The sequence below is a fragment of the Tamandua tetradactyla genome, chromosome 13 (genome assembly GCF_023851605.1).
Source record: "Tamandua tetradactyla isolate mTamTet1 chromosome 13, mTamTet1.pri, whole genome shotgun sequence".
Taxonomy (NCBI): domain Eukaryota; kingdom Metazoa; phylum Chordata; class Mammalia; order Pilosa; family Myrmecophagidae; genus Tamandua; species Tamandua tetradactyla.
This window is the reverse complement of record NC_135339.1, coordinates 37462739-37487674: the sequence shown is the minus strand read 5'-3', so window position 1 is coordinate 37487674 and position 24936 is coordinate 37462739. Positions and strand designations below refer to the sequence as shown.

Sequence of the window (24936 nt, the reverse complement as noted above, 5' to 3'; positions counted from 1 at the left end):
CCTAAAATTAAAGAACGGCTGTCATATCACTCACTTAAAATAGTTTCTGCCAGCAATATATCCCCTATTCCTTCTACCACCCATCTTACCATCTTAACATCCTGAAAACTATAGCTCAACAAAAAATAAGTTCCCACTTTTACACCAAGTCCATCAAACTGACAAAATAGCTTTAGAAATATCTTAAACACTTCTGCAAAATTGGGCTGTTCTTTTAAATATTTTCGTTTTGGAAATACATTCTCAATTCTCTACTGTTCTGTAACCCCTATCCATTACATTTCTAATTGCTCTGTTAGTCAACTGAATAACCAACTCTAAAGCAAACACTCCTCTGAGTGGAATTTGAACTAGACAAAGTTAAGATTCCTTCTAATTCCAAGAGAGAAAATCCTGAATAAAACTAGAAACAAAGCTAATTTCAGTAATAGTGTTGAGAGTCAGTGAACTGTGAAGGTGCAGACAATAAATGTTTTTTAGACATTGTGGCAACCAATGCTAATTCTTTTTGGCAAGGAGCTGGCCAAAGTTCAGTCAAGGCCTTGGCCAGAGTTCAAATTACATTTCACAAAGGGCGATTTTCCATAGGGCAAGAAGTTGAAGTTTTGCCTCCTGGAAGGACTTGAGTTCAATGCTTGAGAATTTGGTATCAAATCAATGCAAAATTGACAGGTTTAAGGTGAACTGATGGAGGAAAGAGGAAGAAAAATAAACGTTTAAGGGGATCAATCCTGACCACTGGAGGAGGACCAGCAAGGAGCACTCACGGGAGCAAAGTGCTGTGTCCCACCCCACTGACACTCACTGTGATACCATGGGATGCCCCCATATGCTGCACGTGAAGACCCGGGGAATTGTAGTAGGACATTCCGGCTCTTGTCAGTGAAGTTGGTGGTGTGAAACCAACCGTGTGACTTGCATATGACAGACCTGAAATAAAAAACAAATGATGCATCATTTCTAACTCTCAATACCATTCAGATCCAGTACATGACACTCAATTATTAGGTTTCTTCAACCATGCATGAAGCTTGAAGACACAGAGGTCCTCAATCACCACAACAATGGGAATGGACAATAAGAGTAGTGGGCTCACTGAATGTCCACTGAATGAAAAGGGATATAAAGGTCAAGCTCTGCCAGGAGTTCAAGTGAGACACATGGCAGGAATAGGAAGACATGAAAAGATACAGAATAAAGTAAAAAAAAATAAATAAATAAAATAAAAACGGAAAAGAAATGAGCAGATACAAGAAAAGAACAATCAGATATTAAAAAATAGGGGAAGTGACAAAAGAGACAACAATGAGACAAGATCCTTGTGTGTGTGTGTGTGTGTGTGTGTGTGTGTGTGTGTGTATGTGTGTGTGGAGTACACGGCCATAAAGCCCAAAGAACAATGATCACTGAGAACTTAGTAACTGAGGATATTCCATATAGGGAATAGAGAAGTCCTATGCATGCCAATGTATTCTGAAAGAAACTGATATTTCAGGAGCTATAAAACTATAATGTTCTGCAGAGTCTTAATCTAGAACCTGAGAATAATCTCCAAGGTGTTTTAAAAGTAAACATGCCAAGATTCTCCTTACTATTCAAGAGGTCTGGGGTGTAATCCATATTTTGAAAAAGTTCTAAAAGTCACTGTTACCCTCTTGACTGCCTAAGAGCTGCAGGACTTTGGAGAGATGGGTGCTCCAGCAGCCTTGGGCATCACTTACTTATCACTGCTTGAATGCAGCTGTGTTTACATCTTTGCGTTCCCAGCGTATACCAGAGTATCTAGCCTAGGTAGGTTCCATAATATTTACTGATTGAACGGATAGAGCATGAAAACAAAGGAGCAGTTTGGGGAAGCTGAATAGGAAATTCCAATTTTCAGTCTCTTTTTACCTACGGTGAGCTAATGGGTACCAAGCAACATGAGCTCCACTTACCTCTTTTCATATCCCTTTTCATGAAAACAAGGAGCTAAGGATCCATCCTCTACTGTATTTCAGCTTCCATGACCGAGACCTGCAGTCACCAAACCTAACTCACTTGTCCTGTCACAGAATTTTTCCATGCCCTCAACATCTAGTGCTGACAGTTTATTTCTTTGACTATCAATTAGTGCTGCTTTCCATTTGACATATTTCCGTTACCAAGTGTGGATTTTTGGTTTACGTTTACAAAATGGAGTCTATGATAAAGTCCAAGCTCTTGGGAGCTAAGTGGTCATTTACTGTGATGTCTATCTACATCACAAGAATTTCATTCAGCTGGGGGAGGAAAGGGGGGTTCATTAATTAGCTCTGGGGAATATAACTCTATTTCTTATTAAATTGTTGCAATGGAAGAGAATGGCTATGGAAGGGGATCCTTATCCCCAAATGGAGACGCTCACAAGGTTCAAATCACAATAAAAAAACATGATCTAGCCTATTTTCTAGTTTTGCTAGGGTAACTTTTCTCAAGGGTAATTATGAATATGTTAAGCTGTTAATCAAGAATCTTCAAAGATTCTCTGTGGCTAAAACTAAACCTAACTTAAAACAACAATAAATCACTCTTCTCTGGCTGGCATAAAGGGGTTCTACATTTGTTTCCAAACTATCTTTTGATGCTCTAGCTCAGCAGTTCTCAATATTGAGTTTCAAAGCCCAGGACCTACTCCAAACTAAATGAAGCAGGATCTCCAGGGTAGCTAGAGCTGAGAACCACAGTGATTGCAACTTTCACTCCTGACCCAAACTTCCATGTCGATTTCTTACTGTAGCCTTTGCCATGGGTGTCTTCTCTTTACCATACCACCTGCTTCTTCCTTCCCCCAGTGTCCAAGTCCAATCAGTAGCTCATTCATTCTTTAGAGAGGCAATTAGCCCAGACCCTGGAGCCAGACTGCCAGATTATATTGGGTGCCAGCTCTGCCACTTGGTACTGAGGCCAATGGATGAGTGACTTAGCTTCCCTGTATTTTAAATTCTTCAAGTATAAAATGGGATTACAGTAGCTATTTCTCAAGGTTGCCATGAGGATGAAAAGAGTCCATGTCACAAAATACTTCAAAAGTACCTGGCACAAAATAAGTGTTCAATAAGTTTTAGCTCATTCAAGGCCCATCTCAGAAGCCCTGGCAGCTCTCTTTTCTTTGAATCTCTTTTTAAAATTTTTAACACTTTTTATTATAACTTTCTATTTTGAAATAGTTTATGATTCACAAGATGTTGCAAAATTACTATAGAAAGTTCCCATGTATTCTTCATCCAGGTTCCCCCAATAACCCCCTATATAACCATAATGTATTATCAAAACCAGGCGACTGATGTTAGCACAATACTATTCACTAAGGTACAGACCTCATTCAGGTTTCGTCAGTTTTTTCAAGCACTGTCTGTGGGTGTGAATGTGTGCCCATGTGTAACCAACACACACTCAGGATACAGGACTGATCCATCACCCCCCCCCCCCACACACACACACACCACAAAACCCTCCCCTGAGCCTCTTAACCTCCCCTCGATCCTAACACCTACCTGGCAAAAGACTGATCTGTTCTCCATCACTATTTTGTTGTTTTGAGAATATTATAGAAATGGAATCATACAGTATAACCCTTTGGATTAGCTCTTTTCAATCAGCTTAATGCTTCTAAGATCCATTTAAACTGCTGCATGTATAAATAGTGCATTCATTTTTATTGCTGATTGTATTCAATTATACAGATGTGCTACAGTTTATTTTACTTTTAGCTATTAGGAAATCTATTATGTTCACTGTTGTGTTTGATTTTCCTGTATTTTTTTTAATTCACTCCTCAGATCTCTATTGTTGATGCTAACTTCTTAGATACCTGAAACCAGGTCTTATTAATTTTGGTTTTCCCTTAAGTTCCAATCATCATGCATCTCACCATCTGGCCCAGGAATATAACAAAGGTTAAAATGGAAAAAAATGTTAGGTTGGGAATGCAAAACCTCAATACCAGCTTACTAAAGAGAACACTGTGGCTTTGTGAATATGTTGTTGGGTTTGAGACTAATTTAAAAGATTAATGAAAAGTAATTAATGGCAAAAAAAAGCCAAAACACTAAGCAGAATAAAGCAAGATGCAAAAGAGTATAATTCATATGAAACCAAACTATCTAAAGTTGCAAAGGGTAGGGAAGGAGAGAGGAGACAACTGAAAATGCTGAAGTTCTGCTTTTGCATGGAAGGATTATGGGCAATTTGTTTCTGCTGCATCTCCTAATTGTTGCAAAATTTCTTTAATATTTCTTTGCTAAAGGAAAAAAAAACAAAAACATTGAAAATAGATACTATGGGTAGACATTTTTTTCTCTTTTAAAAATTATTTTACTCATACATTATCTTTGTAGCATCCTGCTTGTGAAAATCCAAACAGTACAGGTACGATTTACTCTTTAACTATCCCTGATCTGGCTTCTGTCTCCACCACCCCATTAAAATTGCTCTTGCTAAGGTCAACAGTCATTTCCGTATTGCCAGTTTCAATAGCTGTTCTCCACTCCTCATTCTACTTGACCTTGCAGCAGCATTTGACAAAGCGGACCAACCACTCCCTTCTTGTTGAAACATTTTGTCTTGACTTCAGGGACACTATACATCAATTTCCTTTCCTCTCCTTTGGCAGCAACTTTCCAGTCTCCTGTGCCAGGTTTTCCTCCTAGACTTGACCTCTAGATGCAATATTCCTAAGGGATCAGTTTGGAGGGATTATCTCCTCTCCCTCTATGGTCTATTACTAGGTGATCTCCTCTACTTTTGGTGGTTTAAAAAAAAAGCAAACCAACTTTATTTTAGAATAGGTTTAGACTTACTTTTAGAAAAGTGGCAGAGAGTAGAGAGTTCTTCAATACATATGCCTCACCCAGTTTCCCCTATTATTAACAATTTTTCATAACAAATAAACCAACGATGACACATTATCATTAACTAAAGTATACACTTTATTCGGATTTCCTTAGTTTTTCTGTTCTGGGATTCCATCCAAGACACCACATTACATTATGTCCCTTAGCTGTGAGAGTCTTCAGGCTTTTATCTTGGTATTTTTGAGGAGTACTGGTCAGGTATTTTATAGGATGTCCTTCAATTTGGACTTGTCTGATCTTTTTCCTCATGATTAGACTGGGGTTATGGTTCTTTGGGTGGATGTGGAGGTAAAGTGGCATTCTCATCACATCATAGCAAATACCAACACGGCTTATCACTGCTGACGTGGACCTTGATCACCTGACTGAAAAAGTGTTCATGTTTCTCTACTGGAACATTACTCTTTTTTTTCCCATTTCCATAGCTGTATTCTTTGGAAGGAAGTCAGTATGCCCAACCTATTCTTAACAAGTAGGGATTTATGCTCCCCGTCTTTTAAGGTGGAGAATCTACACGAATTATTTGGAATTCTTCTGCACAGGAGACTTGCCTTGTCTATTTATTTATTTACTCAATCATTTCTTTTGTATCAGTAGGTACTCACAGATATTATGCTTTGGGTTATAATACAATAGAATTTTATCATTTTGCTCAAATTGCTCTTGCTTTGGCCCCTGGGGTCTCTTTTCACTGGCTCCCGTATCCCTCTGGCATATCCTCATTGTTTTACTTTTGAGCACTCCTTTATTTTTTTGGCACTAAAGATGCTCCAGGCTCATCTATTTCCTGCCCAGTCCTAGAATCAGCCATTTCTCCAAGGAGTCCCGGTTCTTTTTATTGGAGAATGGCATATAGAAACCAAGATCTGGGTGCGGGGTGCGCCCACTGCTGATGAGCTGAGACGATTTGTAAACTTCATTATTCCACACCCTTGCTCTAGGCACATCCAAACATGCCAAGTGGGAATGTCCTTCCCTCAGACTGCAACAGTAACATCTTCCCCCAAAAGAGTGCCACGAATAATCAAGAAGAGGACCTTTCCTAAGTTCTAGGAAACATATCTTTTAATCAAATTGTGACACAGAACTCAAAATATTTCAACAAGGTGGTTAAAATGTGATATTTCCACATTAACTGAAAATGGGAAGAGAAAAAAGAGGGCTGAGATGCTTAAAATGAAAATGAAAACTATACAAATAGCATATTTCCAGTGAGGAAGTGATTATATATGCTTAATACTGAGAAACACACATGCTTCTAACAAAAACTAAAAAGTGAAAGGAAATCTGAATATTCAGGTTTTGCTAATCTACTATGTATAGCACTGCAATGTTCTAAACAAATGGCAGTAATTCTGCTGCCAAATAAGACATAAAATTTACTTTGATGATGCTATAGAACTTAAAATAGGATAAAAATAGTCTCACTTAGGCTAGTTACAAGGACAAAAGCTAAATGTTATTTATTACACAGTTTAAGGAGAAGATGAACATCTTGTAGATATAAGCACTCCCCATACTCAAAATGGCCCCACGATGGAGTCAGGTATAGTGAAAGTTAAAATTACGTAAATAGAGTAAGATTTGCATGAAGAATACTTGTTGCGGCAATAGTAATATTCCCAACTAAGGCCTGACACTCAAGCTTTTTTTTTCTTTTTCCAGTGACAATGTTATATTCAATCAATTGGAAATTACACATCTAGAGATTTCTTTAGTTTTAAATAAATCAAGTGGCACATTAAATTATATTTAGTATGACTCAGCATCCACCAACTATAAAAACAACCATCTGCCTTGCTTCTTCCTGACTCATACCTTCCTTCTACATCAATACATCAGAAGGCAAAGGAAGATCTTTATCTTGATATTGAAACACCAGGTGCTACTCCGGGAAAATTGAGAGGCAGCTAGGGAGCTTTTGGAGAGACTTAAGGCTACTGGAGGGCAGGAGAAGCAGATTCAGGGAGATTCTTTTGGCAAAAACAAAGGGTGACGATTATACCACCGATTTGTGTTGTAAAGTCCTTTTGGTTTGCCAACAGCCCCTCTTTATCCCTGTCTGATACATAGAGCACACTGGCCCGAAGCATAAAAAAGCTGCCCTGCTTTGTGCTAGACTTTCTTTCTTTTCCTTTCTTCCCCTTAAACAAACAAACAAAAAAAAAGGTTACACTGGCAAAGTTCTGAGCCAGATTCTAAAAGCACAAAACTAAGCCATTTCTATCTCACACTTTATCTATGGCAACTTGCATCACAATAGAATCCCTCCTTCTCAACCATAAGGGCAGATCTTCTCTTCAATGACTGTATCAGGAAAAAATGAGCGGTCAGGCTAACAATAAGCTGTTTTACTTTTCAAAACCACAAAACCTTTACGCTGCCAGCCTTTGAAGCAGTCGCCTTCCTCTACTCTGAGGTGAAACTTCTCCACCCTACCTCCTCCACCCCCCAACTCTGTTTAAAATTTGTGTACCAGCAAACACAAGACCATCAGTCTTATCACTTCAGTCAAAAGATGCAGTCCTTTGGCCTACTACCTTTTTTCTCCTCCCTCCACCTTACCCGTCACCCCCAAACCACCCCCCCCCACTTCCTCTTTCTTCCTTGCTGGATCATTTCCTTGACCTCCTGACCCGAGGGCCCCATGCTCTGCTGGCACTGAGCCCGAGACCACAGGGAGAGAGTTTCTGGGGTCAGAGGCAGACAAGTACCCCTTGGAAGGAGAGGCTTCAGAGGAACAAGGCATGAGGCAGACTGCCTGAGTGAAGTTCCTTCTTACACTGCCTATATCTTAGGGCTGAGTCTCTCAGGAATTGCTGAGAATCTTCGTAGGAAGCTCATGCTGGCAAGAACACAGGCTTTGGAAACAGACACACCCGGCCTCTCCACTTCCTGCCTGCAGGACCAGTGGTGATTGAACCTCCAAATTGTCACTTCCTCAATTCTAACATGGGAAAAACGATGCCTATGTCAATTATTCTAAGGATAAAATGAGCTGTGTGTGGGACATGGTAAAAGAAAATGTAAAACTGTGTTATAATACGTCTTCAAAACCCACCCGAGATCTGTGTCAATCCAATGGCACTTAAGGACAGTCTTCTTTTTAAAAAGGGTTTTCCTTCTACATTAAGAAAAAAACTGAACACACTAGCCAGCACTACAACATTTGTGCTTAAAATTTTCAAGATGAACATGCTTAGTCTTATTACTGGGTTTTTTTTTTTCAGGTTTCTGAAAAACATGTGCTCTTTCTTTTTCTGCTTACAGGATTTTTATATGCTAAAAGGAAATATATCCAGGGTTGCCTTAGATTTACTGGAAATGAGTCACAGAAACGGCAGAGAATATTTACTTACCAGGTGATATAGGCCTGCTTGAACTTGGAGAAGGAGTATAAGGGATTGGGCTGGACACAGTGCGAGGTCGTAATCCTTGTGCAGACATCTCATTAAAATACCTACAAGGAGAGAGGAGGAAATGATCACAACCTCCTGCAATGAAATACTTCTTAAGAACACTCCTATGAGAAAATGTTCACATCACAAGGTCAAAATCCCGATTATTTAGAGAGTGCTGCTGCAGCTAGGAAACATTTCACAGATTTCAGTCTTGCTGCTTCCGGTTTGGCAAACCTCACTCAGCAGGGGCATAATCCAGGGAGTATTACAGCTCAGGAGGGAGGCTATTGACAGAGCTGTGCTCTACAACAGACAAGGCCAGCCTTTTCTCCACTGCACATCTAAACTGCACAACAGCGATGTAGAGATTTCACCTCCACCGTCCCAAGAATTACAAGGTCATCCATGTTTTAATGACTACATTTAAAATGTTGGTTGAAATGCAGAGCCGAGTAAGCCCACTGAGATTTATGTCACCAAGTCAAAACTTAAAAAGATACAGCATCTCATGAAGTGAATGTGGATGCTTTAAAAGGCAGGCCCTTTAATAAATCACTTTGTTGTTCACTTAATAACTTACACTCTCAGTTGTCAGAGCCCTAGATTGTAAACTCCTTCAGGGGCAAGAACCATATTTTCTCCATGTCATGTAAATTTTCTAAAGTGCTTGACAGCACCCTGTACCCTGTGGAGTACTCAGTACCTTTTATTTGATGTAGCTGAGGAGACCTAAAAAACAATCCCTTAAAAAAACTATTAAAGTGTAGCAAAACTGAAAAAAAAAAGGCAGGCCTTGCTTAACAATCACATGTTAGAATGTAATAAAAGACACAAGGACCATGCATCTACTCTATGTCACACTTAGCCACATCATGCCGGGTCTAACTTCTTCCTGGATTCTGAAGTCACCGCAGACCCGAGAAGGCTAGAGTATGATCATGATGGATCTCGGCTTTCACTTTGAGAACCAAAGTTCAGGGATTTTCTAACAAACCACCCTTCACCAGGCTCTGAGGGCAAAGGAAGGAATGTCCACATGTGCGTGCATCTTATCCTAGAGACCTCGCAGCCTTGGCATCCAATCAACTCAGAGAGGAACCTTAACACAACCATCTCTCCTTAGGTTTATTCACCCAGAACAGTACACGGCTCCCTGGGGTGACACACCTCTCTCAACTAGATACCCACCAGGAATTCTTCCTATTCTGTGAAAGGCAACTAACCACGGTGGCAGAGGGCTTGACTTTTCCTTGTATTCTACAGCCAGCGAGGTAGCTAAAACAGGCCCGTGGCCTTTAAGGAAGAATAAAACACATTTGTAGACATCTCAGTTGTCAGACTATTTTATTTCTGCCAAGTGTGAGGGGATCTTTCCCAGGAGGGCAAGGGAAAGTATTTATTGAGCAGCTATACTCCACCTGGGATAATCTTACCTACCAAACGTAAGGTAAACCTTCTGGAGTGAATGTCAGTTCTGGGGGTGGGGTGGGGTGGGGTGGAGGGGAGCTGTTTATCTGGAAGCCTGAAGGAGCTTCAGTGTTGTCTCTACAGCCAGAAGACATCATCCCTTAGCGCTTAGATAGTTTTGTATCCAAAGTGGGTACAGGATGCTGTGCATGTCAGCACGCACATATTCTAAGGTTAATTTAAACAGCAGTTTGTCCATATCTTAAAAAGTAGTAAACTTATTTAGTGTTCTAGCTGATGATTTTAGTCAAATCATTCTCAGAGGATAAGAATTTTAGAGAGAATGGGAAGCTATCCAAAAGCAGTGAAATTTGGAATTAAAGGGTGATAGCTTTATCTTACAAGTATTTGGGAAAGAAATGAATAATCTTTATTTTTTTCAAACGAGGAAGCATAATCACAGATATTTTAAATTGGAAAACCTGTTACTGTATAAATCAATTATTTTCCCATTATAAAAATACACACTTTTATAATAGAACATCTCAGATTTTCCTTGAAATGATAATACCATTGTCCACAGAAAACTAATAAAAAGCTTCGTTCGCCCTCTAATTCTAGTCAGTAACAAACAGAAACAGAGTGCTGATATGCCAATATTGCCTACACGCTTTCTGACAACGCATTTTAGTATCAGTAGACAGGACTACCCATCTCAGCTGTTAACAGACCTGTCTGGGACACTGGCTTTCCAGTCCGGTGGGCTGGAAAGGGCCCCTAGGAAGCTCGGTCTCGCCTCACCCTGAGATAAGACACTGTGAAAGGCCAGGGATTGCAGAAATACTCTGGTTTCCTGGAAGGCTAACTCTCTAATTTCTGGGTTTCTCCGCTGATCAAACAATTTCTTTCGATTTAAATTCATTGCTTCTCTTAACAACCACCTTACTCCCAAGTACGGTCTATTTTCCAGGTGGTCTATATAACATAAAATTCACCCATAAGGATGCTTACGACAGATTTTTGGGAGTAAGATTTCCATTTGTGTTTTGGAGGAAAAAACACTTCCAGAAATGAAAGGGGAACAAAAAGTAAAAAGGTAACAAGGAGTCGCTTATGGGCTTTCTGCCTAAGACCCCAGTGAACTGATTTTATGTGATCATGTACCACGCCTGATTAACCATTAGGGTAGGGACCAGCAAACTTTTTCTGTAAAGGGTCAGACAGTAAATACTGTAAGATTTGCAAGCCATACATCTTGGCTGCAACGACTCAACTCTGTAGGGGTGGCATGGAAGAGCCCACAGACAATGCATAAATTGAATGGGCATGGAGGTGCCCCCAATAAGACTTCATCTACAAAACGGGGCGGCAGCAGAACGTAGCCTGCAGGGCACAGTTTGCTGACCCATGCTTTAGAAGCTTGCTCACTCTAACTGAGTGGTTCCCAGGGCGAGGTCCAGGAATCCTCAAGAGTCTTTTGGGAGGGAGGGATGTGCAAGGCAAAATGTTTTTTAAAGTAATATTAAGATATTTTTGCTTTTTTCAGTCTTATGCTCTTATGACTTTGAGACTCTATGACATACAATAACACCACCAATATGACTGCTCACTGAATGTGTGTCGTGCATTCTCGGGTTTTAAAAAGTTTTCAGTTTTAATTTCTAACATGATATATATATTCACATATACATCCATAGCAATAGCCCACACACAAAAAGAAGGGGGTTGTAGTCCTTCATAATGTTTTAGTGTAAAAGGGGCCTAGGACAAAAATGTTTAAGAATTCTAAGCAAGAGGTATATACTTCTCACTCAGATATTAAGATACGAAGCTTTAAAAAAAAGGAAAAATCTTGGACGCAAACAAAGGCTGAGACTGTTTCCTCTAAGTTAACACACTGAAGACTCCCTTATTTCAGCCCATCCACGGTGGGACAATGCAGACGCCCGGTGGGTTTGATGCAGACGCCCGAGCAGATGAATGCACTGCAATGATTTTATTTTTGAAAATTAGTTGCAAGAAGGCCCAAAAGTTATCAAGTGTGTTAAGGCACGGCCTAAGGATTTCAACCACCTCTGCCTGTCCCTGCAGGTCTTCTGGACTTATGCATACGTTTCCTTGGGCTTTACCTTAGCTTGCTCACCTGAACTGTGACCTGGGATGCTGCTCATGCTTTAAGCAAACCAAAGGCAGAATGAGACTAATCAACACAAACAAATCCTGCCATTCTATACATAATCCCAGCTCCATTTATCTCCCCACCAGTTTCGGAAAGGAATTGTTTTTCTCTTCTTTTGTGTCCAAGAGGAACATCCAATTTTCCTCATTTGTCTCAACCTCAGCATCTACTATAGTGTGGTAGAATTAATCATCACAATAGATAAGTGCTTAAGCCATGTCCTCCGCATCTAAAAGGATGCAGAGAGAGGACCCTTGGAGCATGGTTTATTGATAGGGCTCATGAGACGTGCACACACCTTTCATCATCCATTTCTAAGCTGGATTCACTCTCAGACAGCTGTCGACACAGGGCTTCTCTTCTCTCCATCTCCCTCTGCAGCTTCCTCTGCAGCCTCAAGTTCTCTTCCCTCATGTGACGTTCCTCCTCCAGATATTGTGCCATTTTCTCTGAATCTGAAAAGCCAAAGTTCTTACTTACACCATGCTTTATGCAACATACCCAAATCTTAAAAAAGAAGAGTACAATCCAGCTCTGATGCCTTACACAAGGGAACTGTTCCTACACTGCAGTTCTCACGTACACATATATCAGCTCTAGATTGAAGTGTGCCCCAGTGATCAAAGCTCACCAGTGATTAACATTTAGGAAAACATATAAAGTCAATGTTTCCAGGTAGTCATCTTCATTTCCATTCGCCTGCATTCTAGTGGGCTTTACATGGAAGAGGAAATAAAGCTAAGTCTGGAGGTGGCAGCTACCAGACATCTTCTCTGTCTGTGCTGCTGGAGTGAGAAGGGGCAGAGGCCAAGTTGGGAAAATAAAACTGGCTCCTCTCTAGGCACCAGTTTTGCTTTCCATCAACTCCAATACAGCATGGCCAAAGTTTCACCGTCACAGTGTCATACTAGTTAGCATGTCCCCTGGGCATGTGATGGCAGCACACTGAGAACCACTATAACGAGCTGCTCTAGATGACCATTCAAATCCTTTTCATGAAAATAATAAACAAGAAAACCTGAGACTGATGGTTCAAGTTTGTGTAATTCTGGGTGTGCGTATGAATGACTTCTGCCCCAAATCATTGGCAGCTTTTCTGAGTTCGGCAGCAGGTGAAGACTGCATAGTCAGTACCTCTTGAGATGGTGCTTTACACAAATGCCCCTTTCTCAGAAGCCACCCCCATATATCAGGGCTCTATTACAGCACCTGTCTCCCAGGCTAGTGATGACTGACCCCAGGATTAAACGTTGGACCCAGGCTGAGCCAGTTCCATATTTCAGATTCTCTCTCTCCCAGGGATCTGAAATATGGAACTGACATTTTGTGAGGCTCTAGAATCTCCTTCCACTAAGTTCCCTGGAGCCACCACAACCCCTGCCTGTCCAAGGTTTTTGTTTCTAGGATTCTCTGGTGTACTACAGCACCCTTCCAATAAATTATAAACATGACCCTAATTTCTGGTTTACCTCAGACAGAATCTGCTGTTACAGTATAATCAAAATAACTATTTTGATCAGTAATCAGTGTCCACCAATTTCCCTGCTTCTTTCCTTTTCCCTGTCTCATCCAATGAACTTGGAAAAAGCAAAATATCCATATGCTTATCTTTTCTAAATAATAGCTACAAATTGAAAATGGCTATGAGCATGTCCAAGAGAGACTCCTACATGTTACTGCTCCTTATTATTAGCCAAGTCCAAATTTAAGAAAAAAGGAGTCAAATGCCACATTCTCTCCCATAAATTAACCCTATTATGACTCCCAAGGATCATCAAATTAGTTATTGTTTTAAGAAACTTCTCAAAGCTTTGGCCTTTTACCAAATAATAACTTTGGATGATAAGTACCCAATGATTTCCAAAGCAGCATTATTACAGAATACATAAAAGCTCTCGAATATCCTCAATTTAGAGAGTCAAATAAAAATGGCAAAATTATTAAACACTATTATATGTACTAAACACTAAATCTCTCAGTTGTTTTCAATGCAGCCGGAAACCCTGCTGGCTAATCCAAAGGCAAAAAAAAATCTCTTTAATTGAAGGCATGCTGGGAAAACATTTACAACACACACTTTTAATACAAACAATTTAAATTATTTCACCTCAAATATACAAGTGTGCAGAATTTTCAGCAGCTCTACAGAAAGTACACGACTGGCCACTTGGAAGATTTACTGTTTCTAGAACCAGAAGGGCAACTGTTTGTCAGGGCAAGCTGCCTGTCTTTTCCATAAATAGGAAGGTTTCATGGAATTAAGGATTCACAAGTTTCCAAGAAAAAAATTAAGAGGGAACACTGCTTTTCAACAAAAATGACAACACTTTAGCATCTGGTAGACAAGAAGGGTGCTAGGATCAATGGATGGAAGACTTCCTGACATTGCAGCAATTAACACAGAAGCCAGAGGCACAGAGGAGGCACCAGGTCACACCTTCAGTTGTTACAGACCCAGACAGCTGACATGCCACGGGTGCCCTCTGCTGGCACACCACCACACCTGGGAATTTCAAGCTACATAAAGGACTGGTTTAGCATGAGTCAGCCTCATGCTAAAAAGCCTCCTACCTTTTCTCACACAGAGCTCCCTAGCACTTAGGGGCTACAACTTACATCTGCCCTCATCTTCAGCTATTTCGGGACATTTAGTCAAAGATAGCATCAACCAAGGGTGACTTCCAGGCAGACGCCAAAAGGTGGTTTCCAAATGTTTCAAAGGTAGTATTTGCATCTTGCATTCCCTTTCAAGTTGATGGTGTCTATGCCCACCCCCACCAGACCAATTAAGTCAGAATCCGTGAGGATGATGCCTTGGTACTAACAATACTTAAAGCTCCCAGGTGAATCCAACGTGCAGCCAGAATTAAGAACTACTATGAGAGAAGCTAAGGGTCAGATACATTCAGGCTGGAAGTGTGAGGGTCATAGCTGCATCCAAAAGAGACAAGGATCATTTCCACTACGGAGGATGAGGCAGATGATGGGGAAAAGTCATTACTCATCCTCTAAGTCCAAACCAAGCCAACAGTAAGGAACTAAGTGCCACTCACTGCTTCTTTGTCCTCAAAAAATAAAAAAATAAAAAAAAAAAAACACTTAACAAAACTAGTGTCTACATACGCTGTAACTGAGCAGCTCTCAGTTGCTTCTTCAGCCTCTCAACTTCATTCTTTAAAAACCTAATGTGGCGCATCATGTTTTCTGGAGAGTCAATCTCCATGGAGATATCTCTAGGCGATGGTGGAGCAGAGACGGGCTGGTCTAATTTCTCCTGTAGGATTCTTCATTAAAAAGAAAAATTTCAACAGTGAAAAACAATTTGCCTTTAAAAGACAAAACAAAATATTAGCTACAGAGTTTGATTTGAAAGCAAGCTCCTGCTAATTGCCAGACTGCACAAGGCTGCTTAACTCCTCTTCTCATTTTACATCAATTTCTACTTGCTTTTACCTTGTTATCTCACTCAAAGGTCAGAAGCTGAAGGATCTACCCTCTTTCCTTCTTTTAAGTGACCACTGGTAATTAAACACTACTGAATATTTGGTCTGTGATTATGCCTGGCCTAGAGCAGATACTCAGAATTATCTGATGACTAAATGTTCAACAAGTTGGGTTTAGGGCAGAGACATGAAAGGAATTCCTCTCTCTCAACACTTTTGTTTGGAACTTATGAATTGTACATTCTGTGACCTTAGAGGTCAGTAATACATAAAGGTTTGGTTGCTAAGGTGAGTGAAGAGTAATCAAACTGACTTCTAAAATTCTCTCCTGCAAAATCAGTCCTGAAGACATAACAAACTGGACTGAGAGTGTGTTTCTTGTGGCCACAGCAAAGGTAAAAAGCTAAAAACAAAACCAAGCCAAAATTATTGGGTTGATAATTGTTGGTGTCACCTTCTCCACCAATTATTAATATTAGGTTGAAGCATATAAAAAGCTGATTTCAATAGCTTTTGACATGCAAAAACTCCAATTTCCTATTGTTTAACCTATAATTTGTAACCAAGATATATGGGAGCTCCAAAAGCATTCTGCAAAGAATGGCTGATGAGCAGGTTCTTACATCTCCTTCAATAAGTTGCTCAGTTTTCTGTTTTGTTTTGTTTCTTTTTACCTTTGAGTTTGCCCAAGGACAAACTGTAAATTACCTCCAGGCCTACCCTTGATGTTAAATATTATACTGGTCCCTACATGTACCACTGTAGTAATACAGAAACTAGCTGATTTAATTACATCTTGAACATTTTGCTGTAGCCATCTCTTTAAATTTCAATTACCTTAAAGCTTGTGGTATCTATATTTTACAAATCCAGAGTTGACCTCAAAACAACTTATGGATGTTCATCTAAATTGCCAAATGTTTTTGGCAGAAGGACTCTGGTTAGCAAGTAAAAAAATCCCAACAAGTGGATTAATTACCATTTTCAAGAAATGCAACTTCTACACCCAGATATGCACCCCACACACTTTCCCAATCGTTCTTACAAGGCCTGCCCCACCCATTCCCAGAGCATGCAGTGCTTCAGAATAAGGACCTGGCAGTACCTTGCACAAAGGGGCTCAAGAAATATTTGCTGCTGAATTGAATGACATTTCACATCAACATACATACGTTTAACTCAAAAATAATTTTAACCTTAAACAGGAACTAGGATTTCTTTATGGTAGAGTTTTGAAACAAATAGAATTTTTACCATTAACATATGTTTTCCTAATGAATTATATTTCAGAGGTGCATAATAGTTAATAGCACATAGTATGTCCTTAATACTTGAGAAAACAACTGAGGAAGCCAGTTCAATAAGGTGAGAAGGTGAAACTGGAACCATCCTTCAGAACAACTTAAAGGTGAACAGTAGCTCCCAGGACTAACTTCATCATAGTTTTTAACATCAAATGAAAAAAAAAATTCTGCTGGGACAGTAAAATAGGGAATAATAAAGAGATGGCCAACACGGAATACTTCAGAAGCTCTGTTCAGTTATCAGTGAAATAGGTCATTTCCTTTGGCAAATTAAAATGCAAGGAATTAAGCTGCCTCATTGTTCACTTGGTGCTATTCCTCAAACAGAACAGAACTCTAGACACATGCACGCGCACACACACGCGCGTGCGTGCACACACACACATCATCCCACAGTGAACAGCAAGACTAAACATGCCGCTTTTCAGCTTCCAGTTTATCCATCCTTTTCCAGAGACGATTAACGAGTGCTTCTTGTTCTTGCTCCAATGTATTTTCAAGGTCGATCTTCTCTCGTCTCAACTAGAGGAAGGAAAACAAGTTGTGCTGAGAATAGCAGGCCACTTAAAATTTGTTAACTAGATTTCTGATTGAATAATTATGACCTCCTTGGGTAGAGAAAACTACAAAATTGGCCAATTTTCTGGCTTAGACACATTAAATGCATCAAGTTCCTAAACTTGATTTGGGAAAGACTAGCAGTTCATTTGCAGACGCGAATGGTTAACTGAATCACATTTCTCACCCCAGCACTTATTCAAGGCACCTGGAAAACCAACCAGGGCAGACCTGGGTCTGTTTCCTAGTCCCATATATACTATTCAATGTTAAAACAGAAAGGTTACGTCACAATTTACATAACTCTTAAACACTCAAAAACAATCCCACTTAGAGGTTAGTGGATGGACATAAATATGTACTAAATAATAAAAAACATTCCTGAAAATGATAATACCAAATTCACACTACTGGGTACCTTGGGAAAGAAGGGAAAAAGGGAAATTTGATTTGGCAGAGAGTATATACAGTTGGGGAAGGAACCCCAAACTGCATTCCATTTCATATAACAGAAGAAAATTAATGTATTCAATTAATAATTAGCAATATTCAATAAATAGTGAGAACAATGGCAGGGACTAGATAACAGGGACGTAGCAGTGAATCAAGAAGTCAAAAATTTCTGCCCTCATGAAACTTATATTCCATTGGATTCAACACAGTAATGAGCCAATTATAGATTTTGATAGAGGGGACAAGTGATAAGAAAAATAGTGTTGGTAAGTGGGATACAAGTGCAATGATAAGTAGATTTCACAGAGACGGGTAGTAAGAATGTGTTATATTCTCTGTCTATATGTTTGAGATATTAAATAATTTTAAGAGGAAACTTTTCAAAAAGAGAAAGACTTTGTTACTGGTGGCATGCTTCCCCCTCAACCAGTAGCAATTCCCTTTCTCAGATGTTTATTAAGAAATCATTGTTGCCGAAGTGGCAGATTTCAGAGTCCTGCAGCGGGTCGCAGAAGCAAGCTCTCCTCACTGGTCAAAGATCCCTGGTACAAAGAGTAAGGTAAGTCCATGCCGCGTATAAAATGTAGTCTTTTAAAGCCATAAAAGCATCAAACATCAGAAAACAACTGGAGTTTATCTTTAAAATAAATCAAAATAAAGTTCCTCTCTCTGAAACTTGTCTCACAGCAGTTTAATGTTGGTGCAGAGAATCCCAACCATAGAAATGATTAGTATATCTATAATTCCATCAGGTTCCTTAAGGAGCCCAAGGAGGATAAAAGCTCAGTCTATAATCAGACAAGGAACACAGGACAACTCCGTGAAGGCAAATAGCTAATTGTTCCACTACGAGGCCTCAATGAATATGTATAAAATCAGCTGTCCTGGAACTTACAACAATCAAAACATGGGGGGAAATGATTTAAAGATCAACGAAATGGTCACTCCTAAGTTTAGGGATGGGGAAAACATTCTCATATGATTACAGAACTCTAGGTTTACCTTTTATGTCCCAAAACTACAAAAATTGCTTTAGCAATGACTGGCAATTTGAAAAGTGTATTTCCTTTAACTTTAGATATACTGCAAAGCAGCAGTTTACACATTAAAAGAGAATCCTTCTAAATTAAACTTCTCTCCTTCACTATAGTGAGGTGGTTGGCAGATCTAAAGTCCAATATCAGACTCAAATCCCAGCTCCACTATTTACTAGTTGGAAGATTCTGGGAAAGTTATTAGATGCAATTTCATTACTTGTAGAATAGGTATTGGGGATCCAATCATGTCACCCCAAAAGGCATGTTCTGGTCCCAAGCCCTGATCCTATGGATGTGAACCCCTTTGTATACAGGACCTTTGAAGATAATATTGTAACGGGGTGCCGAAACCAAATGAGGGTGGGCTTTAATCCAGTGTGGCTGATGTCTTTAAAAGCAAAGGAAATTGGACTGGAAGGAGAAGCTACAGGGAGCAGCCTGAAGTTGGAAGTGAATAGAACCTGGAAGAGAAAGGAGAAGAAGCCACCATATTCACTGTCATATGACAGAAAAGCCAAGGATCAAAATCAATGGCAGCCAGTCCCAAAATGCCACAGTCTTCAGGGAAAAACCACTGCTAGCTAACATCTCTATTCTAGCTTCAAAACTGTGAGCCAATAAACTCCCATTGTATGGTATTTGTTGGAGCAGCCAGGAAACTAATATAATAGGGAGTTAAAAATAAATAATGCCCTGCCCTGGTACCATGGGATCAACAATGCCATCTTGATTAAAGGGGGGGAAAGAAGTGTAACAAATAAGGTATCAGTGACTGAGAGAGTTCAGATATAGTGGAGAGGCTACTGTAGAGGTAGCTCTTATGCAAGCTTCAGTTAAACACTGATACCTATCATAACTTGCCAACCTCCAACCAAAACCATTCCAGCCAAGCCTAAAGAACACCCGGGAGTTAAACAAGATTCTACAACGGTTCCATGCACTAGGGTAACATTCCAGAAGCCTACCTCCTCCAGATAGGTCTCTGGACCAAACAAGTGCTGAAATACAGAGAGGCCAGCCTCTCCAGAACATCAACCAGTTCCATCCTCCATCCTATATTCCCGACAGCCCCTTCCAACATGAAAAAGTTAGAATGGGCATAGCCCAAATACCTCTAACTAGTGGGAGAAAGATAAAAGGTAATGGTGGAGTTATATAGAGAAGGTAGGGTTTAACAAATGAGTATGACTGCTGAATCATTATATTGATGTTTCTTTTAGTCTCCAGTATCTTAGAGCAGCTAGAAGTTAAAACCAAAAATTGTGGAATTGTAACCCAGACTAAACTCTGAAATCTGTTCTACAATTAATTGTTGCAATGTGCTTTGAAATTAATTGTTTTTGTATACGTTATTTTTACAAAAAAGAAAAAAAAACATGTCTTCTAGCCTCCAGTGTTTTAGAGCAGCTAGAAGAAAAAATCTGAAAATGGAATGGTAACTCATAACAAACTCTGAAATCTGTTCTATAACTACTTGTTGAAGTGTACTTTGAAAATCATTGCTTTCTTTCTTTTCTTTGCATGTTATATTTAACAATTAAAAAAACATTAAAAAAATAATGCCCTGCTCATAGAATTATTGTAAACATTAAATGTGTTAACCCACATAAATTATATTTACATATTGGAATTATGTGTTAGCATTATATATATGTTTACTCTAAACTTAAAAGTAATTGGGTACTCTATACCAGACGTCACATTACAAATGATGCATTGCTTAAATTTTTTTCTGCAATGCATCATTGCAGAAACTGTTTGGCACTTAGTATGTACTTAACACCTGCTATTATAATTACCATCTCTGGGTATCTGCTTTACTTCTGCCCCACCCTCTAGACTGTAAAGCTTCACAAGTACTTGTTCAGCAGAAAAAAATTTAAGCAATGCATCATTTGTAATATGACGTCTGGTAGAGAGTACCCAATTACTTTTAAGTTTAGGGTAAACATATATATAATGCTAACAGGGTCAGGGATTTGACCATTTGTTCAAAGGTGGATTCTCATCATGGACAACAGTGTCTGGCATATAACAAGTCATATGTAAATATCGATGAGCTTATTTAACAAGTAAATGAGCCAAGATCACAGTCAACAGAAAACACTGTTTCAAAATAGTTTCTTGGCTTGGGTGGGATGTGATTCTGAAGAAGAGTTCAAGGACACAAAAACAGGGGGGTAAATAGTGAGGTGAAGTTGGAGCGAGTTCACACACAAATGTTTCTCAGCATGTGAAGCAGCTCCTATGTGCAGCAACGGGAAGAAACCTTGGAACATCTCACAGAACTCCTGCCAAACTTTGTGATTTCCTGTGCTCATGACATTTTTGGCCCATCTTTCAAGTACAATTCAGAGCCATTTCTTTAAGGAAAAAAAATTCCAAAGCATTCATCTTTAAGGACTCTGTTTCGTACTTAATTAAAAGCTAAAAGCAGGATAGGAAGTACTTGTTCAGCAGAAAAAAATTCAAGCAATGCATCATTTGTAATATGACGTCGGGTATAGAGTACCCAATTACTTTTAAGTTTAGAGTAAACATATATATAATGCTAACACATAATTCCAATATGCAAATCAAGAGAAAGCTCTCTTTACCCATGTGTAACTTACTAGGTATATGGCTTTGGGCAGGTCATTTCCCCACCCTGGGCCTCAGTGTCCTCATGCATGAAATGAGAATAGCCTAGACGGATCTCTGAGGTCCACTGTAGATCCATTCTATCATTCTCTGAATGGTCTCAAATAAAACACCTGTCTTCAGCCAGAGTCAGTACAGTCACAGACAGTCAGAGCCAGAGGCAGCAAGAGAACTGATATAAATCCACCCTTTCATTTCAGAAGAGAGGAAACCAGTTGCTTGTGAGATGATGTGACTCAGGAAAAGAGCTACCTATAGGATAGGAATGAAGAAGGGTCCCCTGGTGGCCAAAAGAGCTGGACCATGTCCAACCACCCAAAACAGAGGATCTTGAGGGAAAAGAGAACTTGGGATAAATTATGCTGTGCTTTATGTGTCTATCTTCCTTGTCAACCACACTTGGGGGTGGCAGGGTGGGAAGTAGGGATTTCCCTGATGGCAGGGAAATAAGGACTGCCTAGGGAGACTAATAGAGGAATAGATAGAAAGATGCAAAAGCAGGAAAACATGGGTCAAAACCACAGACAAATCTGATGCCTTTTTGGTACCTGTTGGTAGAGCTACCTGCTATCAATTTTCTTTCCACCACAGTGACCCAGGGCTCCCTGGATGGGCAAACTTGGGTTTGCTGTCCCAATTTGTTCAACTTCCAGCACAGCAGGCCCCAACTCAGCAGCCTGTATTCTTGGATATTTCATTACATAGGCTGGCTATGCCATGGGGGTAAACACTGCCTTTAGCCTTAGAAAGAGCAGGATCTCTTATCTTGCTGTGTTCTTTTAAAAAAATCTCAACCTCTCAGTATTGCCAAGGAGCTCTCAATGACACTAAAGGGCAGAGAAATTAGAGGAAATCATACTAAGTCACCTGATTAATTCCCACCTTAAGCTGTTTCTCAGAGGTGCCCTTCCCCTTAACCCCTGCCCATCTCATTCAACATCCCATATATTCAGAGCCAAATCATAAACTCCAGTTCTGCCAACCTCAGTAATTCAGAGAGAGGTCAATTTTTAGTGCTTGGATCATCCTGATCACAGAAAAATCTTCAACTCTTAAACAGTATGTGTTAAACTTCCAGGGTAATAAGTCAGATATCCTTGCTTGAAATGGAAACATCGGCCCCATGGCACATTGCTTTCATTACGCCAGTCTCTACCAATAATACTCTTCCTGATCTCCTTCCTAGTAATAATATCTGCTCACTCTTCCATTTAGCATTCATGCAGCAGGCACTGACCCATCCATCATCAAACATCAAATCCTCAGGGGAAACCTGAGCCCTTTCTGACTGTGCTTATTCTGCAAGTACTCAGCACCAACAAATACACCTGATCTGTAAAGCCTGCTTTATAATTATGGCAGTTCTCGTCAGTTCAGAGAACTGCCATTTTTTTTAACTCCTCTTCAGGAGCTCTCCCTCTCACTGTGGGTTAATTAATGTCAGCCCAAGAATTCTTTATTATGTTCCCAAAATAAATACAGAACTTCTCCTGTGGATAAACTTAGAATGTAAAAAATATAGCTGGCTCATTCGAATTCACAGTCTGTCTCACTTGTCCTTTCAGCAGATAGACACTGACGCCAACCAAACTAGCAGGAAAGGTGGGGGGCAGCTGAAAGAGGGGCTCCCCATGCTACCACATTTTGGGTTCACAGAGCCTGTCCCCATTTCACAGCACTATCTATCATGCAGAGTGGGCACGGGAAGAAGGAATGCTTGGCAAAAAATAAAAAATAAAAATAAGCCTGATGAGAACTTTAGCTTAACTGTTCTACTCAACTGTAGGATTTTGAAAAGTTTTATGGCTCTTACCAATCTACCCCAAAAGGTTTTAGTCTAGCTACTATCTGATCATCACTTCCATGGGAAAATGCATTTTGAACATCAGACATCTGACTTGAAAACCAAGTTTTGGAAAGCAGCCTGTTGTAACTAAGACAGTTCCCAAATCCAAGCGCAACGAAAGAAAAGGAAAATCCCCTGAAATAAAAGCTACCCATAGAAACAGAACACAGATCGGACGGCTGTCACAACCCACAGCAGAGATGCTTTGAAAATAGTGATATTAAAAGGAATGTACTTAATGTTTAAAAATGAAATAGCAAGTTAAAGCCCATAAAATATGGGTTTGAAGAGGAAAAAAAAAAGAAAAGAAATAGAGTAATCCAAGATCTATGACATTAAACCAAACTCTCATTTGACCAGATTTTTTTTTTTAAGAAAACAAGTGCATATTGGGCATTAACAACACAACACCTCTTCTCTCCAAGCCCTTCCAGGTCAGGTAATATCTGAAGGGTCAGCCCAATCTCCTATCACTTTATCACTTTAATACCTAATACCATAGATGTTCAAGTGTCCAAAGTGCTGAACCTGGTGGGTAAAAAAAATGAAAAAATAGAACACTTAGAAAAAAATGAACATTGTTCTATTTCTACCACAGGAGCAGAGACATTAAAAGATCTTATCTCATTCCATTTTACTTTCCCAATACATCAGAGTTCATCAAAGTTTTATGTATATATTGGAAAAGCATGACTAATGGGATTCGTGTGGGGTTGCTAAAATCTTTCATGCACAACTGACCTGGAAATAGCTGAGGCACGATGGCCCTTGCTGAATGACAAAGCCGTTCCAAAGTAAAGCAAAAGAGACAAGCAAAACCTAACTAAGCACTGCTTGTGTTGGCATCTGTTTAGGCAATCAGGACAATTTTGCTCAGCCCTGGCAACCCTCATCCTAGGCTAAAAGACACCTAATTCATACCTTCTGGAAAATATTTTTTTTAAAAGAAACCAAGCAGCCACTCTGTGTTACAAATGAGTTAAGACAGGTGTTCAGAGACCACAGATCCCCCAAGGTGCCTATTTGATTAACCAAGCTGCTGCTGGTTTCAGAATTCAGAACAAGTTCTAGGTCATCACCAGGACTTACACAGTGAGGACCAGAGAAGTACAGGTGGAAGACCAAACAGTAAAGAGAAAAGGGGAGAAAGAATGGTCATGCTCAAGTTTAAGAGGTCAAATTTATAGCTGAAAAGATTCTATCTATGTATATCAGAAAGACACTGGTAGAGAAAAATGAAAAGATGAAAAAAGTCAGAAATAACTATATCACAAGATAAACATGGTTGTTGCCCCTTGGGGAAAGTAAGATTGCTAATAATTTATCTTCTTGCTTTTTTCCTATCCACTCCCCTCATATTTTCTAATGAACATTTATTACTTTTATAACAGAAATATTTTACATAAGAACCTAATTATTTTTTTAAAAACTGAGTTTCCTAATATAACTTGAGCTATAGTACATCCATTAGCTTAGAGTATTAATTTACATATATAAAATACAGAATGAGCCTGTCAATTTTTATAAGGATAACTGAGAGTGGAAGCCTAGCTATCTGGGAGACTGATAGCTAATTTTCCAGACAGCCCAGAGTTAACATTCTTTACCATAGCTTACACTGTTTCTTTTCCAGATCTGTAGTTTCTTTAAAAATTTGTTCTTTGAAACTGACATATTTTCAGAACCATAGTAATGTCACATCTTTATTAATATGGGGAAATGGCACTATTTTGACAGCTGACCAGATCAATAAATTTTGCTTTTGTTCAATGATGCTGAGAAATGAAGAATGAT

The 24936-nt window shown here is 39.5% G+C and overlaps 1 protein-coding gene across 1 annotated transcript in view; it reads right to left on the bottom strand.

The window, feature by feature from the left end:
* Positions 1-24936, bottom strand: part of CCDC6 (coiled-coil domain containing 6) — a 143399-nt gene that overhangs the window by 8793 nt on the left and 109670 nt on the right. Inside the window, exons 4-8 of the mRNA XM_077125252.1 lie at positions 17027-17130; positions 14985-15145; positions 12160-12316; positions 8234-8334; positions 806-930 (exon numbers count right to left, since the gene is read on the bottom strand). Of these exons, the coding sequence (XP_076981367.1) occupies positions 806-930; positions 8234-8334; positions 12160-12316; positions 14985-15145; positions 17027-17130 (648 nt within the window). The remainder of the gene's footprint in view (positions 1-805; positions 931-8233; positions 8335-12159; positions 12317-14984; positions 15146-17026; positions 17131-24936) is intronic.